The 7,959-nt window shown below is 37.8% G+C and overlaps 1 protein-coding gene across 1 annotated transcript; it reads left to right on the top strand.

Moving 5' to 3' along the window:
• Positions 1-3,140: 3,140 nt before the first annotated feature.
• On the top strand, positions 3,141-7,361 carry LOC116464653 (putative coiled-coil domain-containing protein 144C). Its single transcript, XM_032147914.3, has 3 exons — positions 3,141-3,406; positions 4,000-4,220; positions 7,247-7,361. Exons 1-3 carry the CDS (start codon positions 3,209-3,211, stop codon positions 7,251-7,253), a joined length of 426 nt encoding a protein of 141 aa, XP_032003805.1. The 5' UTR covers positions 3,141-3,208; the 3' UTR covers positions 7,254-7,361.
• Positions 7,362-7,959: the final 598 nt, after the last annotated feature.

Genomic DNA, 7,959 nt, shown 5'->3' with positions numbered 1-7,959 from the left:
GTCTCTTTGATGTTTTCCTCAAGGTCTGGTTACCTACTTGCTGTTTTGGTTTTTCTTTTTGAAAGAGGTGAGTGCTGGGTATTCCCAGTCAGCCATCTTGATGATGTCTCTGTCTATGCTGTGCATATTAAGGAATGTATAGACATGTTTTAAAACCTGCACAATTGGCCCTATAACTACAATTTTAAAAATTTCTACCACTTGAAAAACACACTCATTTCTAATTATTACCTCCCACCTCACACACAGGTTTCATTTAATATGGCAGCAGGCTCAGGCTTAAAGTGCAAGATCCTAATCTCCCACCACACACACAAGTTTCATTTAATATGGCAGCATGCTCAGGTTTGAAGTGCAAAATCCTACCATCTTTATCACGTTCAGTAGGGATTCACCGTGGGTTGTGGTTTCTGGATTATAACCCCTTGAGTGCATTTCTTGTCAACACACAGACTTAAGAACTAACTAAAGGGACAAGTTATCTACCACTCACCCACCCAGCATTCTCCTAAACTGCCAGAGACCCTCCTGTTGAACAGAGAGAAAATGGGAGTCACAAAAGAAATACTAGACCATAGCAATTCTGAAATACAGACTGATGTGTGCTTCCACTTCTTTGATTTGGACTTTATGGGAACCATCCTCTGTGGCTCTTTGTTGTACTTTCTTGGCTCTTTGTTGTATCCTTTTCATAAGCAATGACCTGTGTTTTCAGCTAAGTACTTTCCTCAGCCAGCTTCCTCCCTGTAGAACTTCTTAGGTCCTAAGGCCTTTTTTCATTTTTACTGTCTTGGTGTCTTTTAATCCAAGCTAGCAAGCAGTACTATCATTACTACAATTCTCTTAAATACTTAGCGTCTCTTGTGAATTTTACTTGGGTTCTTGTCGTTGGAAAAACCTCTTGTCCAGATCTCTTTGAGATAAGCACTTCACCTGGTGCTTCCTGTGAAGGAAGCACACTGTTCTGTGTAGTAGGACAGTGCCTTAAGATGCGTATACCCTTAAGATCTTTAAGGGAATTTGAGGCACCACCTTAAATCTTTCTGAGGTCTTAAGAAAGGGTCTTACACTGACAGTCTTGGCTTCACCTTCAAACTGTATTCTCCTGGCAGCAACCTGGATTTGATCTTATCCCAGAGGCCATTTATCTCAGCAATACAGGTGCCCCTCAAGTTAGGATGGGGTTATGTCTGGATGACATTCGCATTTGTTATGTCTGATATTTGCATTTTATGGGTCATCATAAATTGCAAATATCAGAAGTTGTGGGTGGGTTTTCCATTTATGATAATTTCCATTTACAGTGACTTTATCCTGATGTAGCCACCCCTGTAAGCCAAGAGGCTTTTACACATATCATTTCATTACTCAACACATATCATTTTCACACTATTATAAAAAGTCAGAAAATGGTGAGTCAAACCATGCTAAGTCAAGGACTGTGTGTTTGGGAATCTGACATGTGGAGAGGCTGTAAAAAGGAAACAGATACTTGAACCCAGAAAGTCCTGGTTCCTTCATATGTAGTAGTCTTTCTTTAGCTTATCTCTTGCATTGGTTTTACTTTCAGTGGCTGTGTAATAACAGTGCCCTTTCCTTCAGGTTCCAGTATCATTTTCTTCACTATCCTTGAAACTTTTCCTACCAGCTTGTTCCAGAACCATCAGGCTTCCACTAACAGTCTCTTTAAAACTCTTCTTGTTTTCATGCTTATTCTTCTGTAGGTCCTTTCATCTTCCGCTTAGCTCCTGGTCCAATGGTAATCCTACGTGTTTTAGTAGTTTTTGTTGTGTTGTTGTGCAATCCATATGTAGTGTCAATATCTGTATCAGTTATTTCTTGGTATGTAACAAAATGCAGTGTCTCAAAACAACATCTATTTTGGTCACAATCTGCAGTTTTAGGCAAGGCTCAGTGGGGCCAGCTCACTTTTTCCTTACTTGGCATCAGCTGAGGTAACTTAAAGCTGGGGACTAGAATCGTCTAATTCATTCACCTGTGTGGCATTTGAAGCTGGCTTTTGGCTGGGACATTAGGTAGGGAAGTCAGCTCAAACACCTACCTACATGAGGATTCACAGTGTGGTTTGGGCTTTCTCACAGCATGTTGGCTGCATTTTAAGGACAAGTGTTCCTAGAGAGAGAGTCAGGTAGAAGCTGTGTGACTTTTTGTAACCAACCTTAGAAGTCACACAGCAGTTCTGCCACATTATGTTCATGAGAAACCGGTTGTCAATGCCAGCTTGTATGCAGGAGAGGGAATGTCATGGGAGAAGTGGCAAGCAATTTGTAGATGTTTTAAAACCACCACTTCATTTACCTTTATAAAATAAAAAAAATCATAATTATTTCCTCTAAAGGAAAGCAGTTCTTTCCAACTCAGCACCACTGAAATTTCAGTGCAATTTTTTGTTGTCATTGTTTAATGTGCTCCTTTATTTTGTGTAAAGTAACAATGAATTACAAGATTGTGCTACTGAATTAAGGCATTTTTCTTCAGAAAAATGGTATGGATCATGCCATTGAGCTTTTATACTGGGAAATGTGATTGCTTCTTAACTCCAAGTATCATTACTCTTTGAAGTGTAGCTCAAATTAGCGTAAGACATTTTCAGTTCAGCAAAAGGCTTACGGTATTGGAATCCATTTTTTTCAAGATTTATTAACTAGAGTCTTATTTTCAGAGTCTTATTATGGGAGCCATTTATTGACTCAGGCCCAAATAATTCAATATGCTCCTAAAACTTCTTTGCAAGTTATGGAGAATGATAGTGGGTTAAAGGAATAAGAGACTTTGTGCTAAGGTGGTGACTTAGAGCCATTTTAAAGAGGAAAGCCATGAAACAATCATAGAAAAACAAAAAGTCTAAGATCAAGTCCAAATGTTGTGTGGCAAAGATGATGAAAGTAAAGGATATATTTCTGTGAATTCTGGTGGTTTTAACTTTATTTTTAATTTTCTGAATAATCCAAGGGTCTGTATTTTATGAATCTACAACAGTACAGGTAACATTTTACTGCAACTGAATTTATTTCAAAAATTATTAGTTTTATGTTAGACCATTCTCAGTCTACCTTCTTCATTACCAAACTATATTGTTTTACTCATGCAGGTTGACCTTATAGAAGCACAGGAAACTGCACCTTCATGATGTCTACATCTGGATGCAAAGAATGAAGTTCTTCAACTTCAACAGACATTATTCTCTATGAAAGCAATACAAAAGCAATGTGAAACGCTACAGAAGAATAAGAAGCAGCTGAAACAAGAAGTAGTAAACCTCAAAAGTTATATGGAGAGAAATATGTTAGAACGTGGTGAAGCTGAACAGTATAAACTGTTGATTGAAGAAAAAGCAAGGAGGGAAATAGCAGAAAAATTAAACGAAGCCGTTCTCACCTTGCAGGTTGGTTTATCTATCTGTAATGTGCTCTCATTCATTTCACTGCACATGTTATTTTGGATATATACATTGTACATGTTTTCTCTACTTTCCTTACAGCAATTTATTTGATAGACTTCTAGAAGGAAGGTGGTATTTGTTTCTTCATTTAAATATTTTCATTTCCATCATTCTTATAACTAAATGACCTTCCATAATAGTAATTCTCACTACAGAATCATTTGATTACTAAAGCCAGTTGGCATAAAACAAGACTAATAGAAAAAGTAAAAAAAAAAATGTAATTTAAAAATTATACCATACTCTTGAACTGCTTTTAAGTTACATTTTTCCACTTTTAAAATTTTAACTTGGTTCTGTCATTCTTTGGAGAATTGTGCTACAATTCAGATTCAATTGTTAATTCAGTTGGTACTGATAATAAATATGTTAAGCTTGAGCTTCTTTCTTTCTTCACATTGTTCTTAAAATTGTTCTCTGAATCACATACTTAAAATTGTTCTCTGAATCACTGACTCCAAATGAAAGGAAACAAATACAGAGTAATTATTCAGGTTATAATTACTTTTAAAATGTTCCCTTTTAATTTATTTTAGAAACAAGCAGCAGTATCTCAAGAACAGTTAGCACAGTTAAAGGAGGATAATACTACTTCAATAAAAACTCAGATGGAACTCACAATCAAAGATATGGAATCTGAAATCTCCAGAATAAAAACTTCACAAGCCAACTTTAATAAAACCGAATTGGAAGGATATAAGGAACTCTACCTAGAAGAAGTAAAAGTTAGAGAATCCTTGTCAAATGAACTGAATAGGTAAGTCAATATGCAGAATCATAGAAAATAAGTTAAGCTCATTAATTTGCCTTCAAAAGCATGACTTTTAGTGAGACAGGTTCATGAGATTTGTGGGAAGTGAAAGCTCACTAGATTCTGCAATTTTGGAAAATTGTAAATTATAAATAGTAAACTGAACCTTTAAGTAAAATTGAAAATAGTAAATGAATGTAACCTTTAAAATCTTAATCCAGGACAGTTCATGTCCCTTCTGTTTTTTGGTTTTATGTGGCTTCCTCCCACCCCTTAATATTCTTATATAGCTAACCTGATCTATTAGGGTTTCAGCTAAGTATTTGTGAAGCTTCATAGTTTAGACAGTGATACCGTTATAAAAATTGTTTGTCAGTATTCCCTTAATTTGAAATATTAATGAGTTTAATTAATTTTTGGAAGATGACACGTATCTTAAGGCACTGTCCTACTACACAGAACAGTGTGCTCTCCATGTCAACAAGCCTGCAGTTTATAGGTATCTCTTTAAGTGATTCCAGGTTTCTAATTTGGATAATTATTCCAGATTTATTTCGTTCATATATATTTCAAATTTCGAGAACTTTGATTGTCCATCTTTACTAGCAATTTCTTAGCTTTGTCTGTTTGCCTGGGTAGCTCATCTTTGGAGAATCATGTTCTATGAAGTCACATAAGGGATATTATTTTAATTTTAAATTGATCCTATGACCTCTTAGATTTAGAGGGATTTATTTGCTAAATCAGTGTCCAAATAACTCTTAAATAATATTTGTCTCAGGACACATCTCTGCTGAATTCTGTTAATATAACGTCTAAGACTAGTGTGTCCCAAAAATCTCTAATATGGTCTTCTAGACAGTAAGATGGCCTTCAGTCAAAAGGAAAGTTTAAGATCTCAGTTAAGCATATGAGACAAGTCAAGATCCTTACAAAAATTTAATTAACAGGAAAAACAGCCTTTATCCTACATATTAAGGGCTGGCAAGGAAGAAAAAAAAAACAGTGGTTGGATTAATCCAAAACTAACTTCTGATTGCTTTTGAAGTGTTTTCTGCTTTTATAGTTGATTAGAGGGCTCCCTCTATGTCATTCACATCGTTTCTTTCTTTTTCTTTTTTTGTGTTTTTTTTTTTTTTTTTGAGATGGAGTTTCGCTCTGTTGCCAGGTTAGAGTACGGTGGGGCAATATCAGCTCACTGCAACCTCTGCCTCCCAGGTTCAAGCGATTCTCCTGCCTTAGCTTCCCGAGTAGCTGGGACTACAGGTGGGCACCACCACGCCCAGCTAATTTTTTGTATTTTTAGTAGAGACGGGGTTTCACCATGTTGGCCAGGATGGTCTCGATCTCTTGACCTCGTGATCCGCCTGCCTCGGCCTCTCAAAATGCTGGGATTACAGGAGTGAGCCACCGCGCCTGGCCCATTCACATCATTTCAAAGTTATATAGCCATCCGTGAAAATCCCCACAGAAATATCCTCTGTACCTCCCAGTCTGTTTACTGATGAGTACAGTTGTCTCTCAGGCTAAAAGAAGAAATCATTATGTTTTTAAATTTGCCATTTAGGACCTTGCTAACAGCTGAGTCCAAGCATGGAAAGAAAACGTTTTACAGTTTCTAGCTAGATGAAAAACTTGAGTACTCAGTAAAAGTAAACAAAGATTTACATAGTTACTATAAAATAATGGAACTAATCTTCAGGTTGTACCATAACATTTAACCTCCACTCGTTAGCTGATTATGTATGAAAAATGTCACAAGAATGATGTAATTGATTACAATGTTTTCTTACTGTTTTAGGCGCTAATATAGGATTACTGTTGTTGTTTTTAAAAAGGCAATAGTTTCAATTTAATAAACACTTATTCCCCACCCAACTTTCTGCTGGGCATTGAGAAGATAAAGAATCAAAGGAACTATGTGCAATAGTCTCTATCCTTAGACTCTTGAGGATCTAGGGACAAGTGTCTTATGTGCTCAAAAGAACTGGAACAAAGATCCTGTCCCTCTCTCATGTTCTGGGATTGTGGGCCTCCAGTGGTAAGATGATTGCTAATGTAACATACTTCTGACCATCAGAGAATTGAGTGCTGAAACCATGAGATCCTTCTCAACACTCCGAAGGATTGTCTTTAGTCAACTTCATTTGGCCTTTAAAACCTTGACTACAGGAAACTGCTAAAATGCCTACTCGCTATAGAGATAATTTTGTAAAGATAGTTTTCGCTATATTTTTGAGTCTGTTAAATATTAAGTTCCTGTATGAAACATTTTGCTTCCTAAATAAATAAGGGAAAAACTAAGTATGCATTTTATCTTGTGAGAGTGAGAACTATATTACTGAGAAGTGTATAACATTGGCCACCAGCAAGCTCAGAACTCTACAGCTGTAAGAGCAATTCCCACATCTGTTATAATAACTAAAATATCGCTGTGATACTCAATGGGCTACATGCGTGTTGTGTTTTATCCTGTTTATCCTGGTATTCTATTCCACTTTTATCTTTCCTATCCCTGTTTGTTTTTTTCCTTGTCTTACCATTTTGTTGCAGGTATTTCTGGCCTCAAAATCTTAAAGAATGATGGTAGTGTGTAAATATTTTATTTATTTATTTATTTGTTTATTTTTGAGGCAGAGTCTCACTCTGTCACCCAGGCTGGAGGGCAGCGGCCCAATCTCAGCTCACTGCGGCCTCTGTCTCCCAGGTTCAAGTGATTCTCCTGCCTCAGCCTCCCAAGTAGCTGGGTTTACAGGCATGCACCACCATACCCGGCTAATTTTTGCATTTTTAGGAGAGACGGGGTTTCACCATGTTGGCCAGGTTGGTCTTGAACTCTGGACCTCAGGTGATCCACCCACCTCGGCCTCCCAAAGTGCTGGGATTACAGGCATGAGCCACCACACCCAGCTGGTAGCGTGTAAATAAATAAGCAAAAATAAAATATAAGGAACTAGCCATAGAGGTGCCATTTGTTTCACTGTCTGTATGAAAATAAAGTGGAAAAAGAACCTCGTTCTTTTTTGTTTAAGGAAATAGAAAACCACCTTGATAAGGACACAGAAGGCTATGATGTGGTGCTTGATGCTATAGACGCAATGCAGCGAGTCGCCTGGCACATCAATGACGGAGCGGAAACATGAGCACGCAGTCTGGTTACAGGTGAGCCCGCGGGGTGTCGGTGCCCAGCAGGGTTGCAGGTGTACTGACTTACTGTTTTCCCAATAAAATATTAAGGCTGCTCAAGTACTGCACTACGCTCATGGTCTTCAGCATAGTTCTCCCTGAAAAAAGTTCAGGACATCAGTAATCCCAATCATCGTCTAGTATGGCTATTTAAGAGAAAGTAACGTTATAACTTTTTTTTTTTTTTGAGATGGAGTTTCACTCTTGTTGCCCAGGCTGGAGTGCAATGGCACAATCTCAGCTCACCACAACCTCCGCCTCCAGGGTTCAAACAATTACTCTGCCTCAGCCTCCTGAGTAGCTGGGATTATGGGCATGTGCCACCACGTCTGGCTAATTTTGTATTTTTAGTAGAGACAGGGTTTCTCCATGTTGGTCAGGCTGGTCTTGAACTCCTGACCTCAGGCGATCCGCCGGCCTCGGCCTCTCAAAGTGCTGGGATTACAGGTTTGCACCACCGTGCCCTGCCGACATTATGACTTAAGCTAATTGTTTGCTTATAGCCCCTTTGATGGTCTGAGTTAAAATTTTGAGTCTCCTACTTCTATTAATTGCGAAT

Source organism: Hylobates moloch, unplaced genomic scaffold, assembly GCF_009828535.3.
Source record: "Hylobates moloch isolate HMO894 unplaced genomic scaffold, HMol_V3 SCAFFOLD_1200, whole genome shotgun sequence".
NCBI lineage: Eukaryota > Metazoa > Chordata > Mammalia > Primates > Hylobatidae > Hylobates > Hylobates moloch.
Note: the sequence above shows the minus strand (reverse complement) of the source record. Positions and strands in the feature narration are given on the sequence as shown.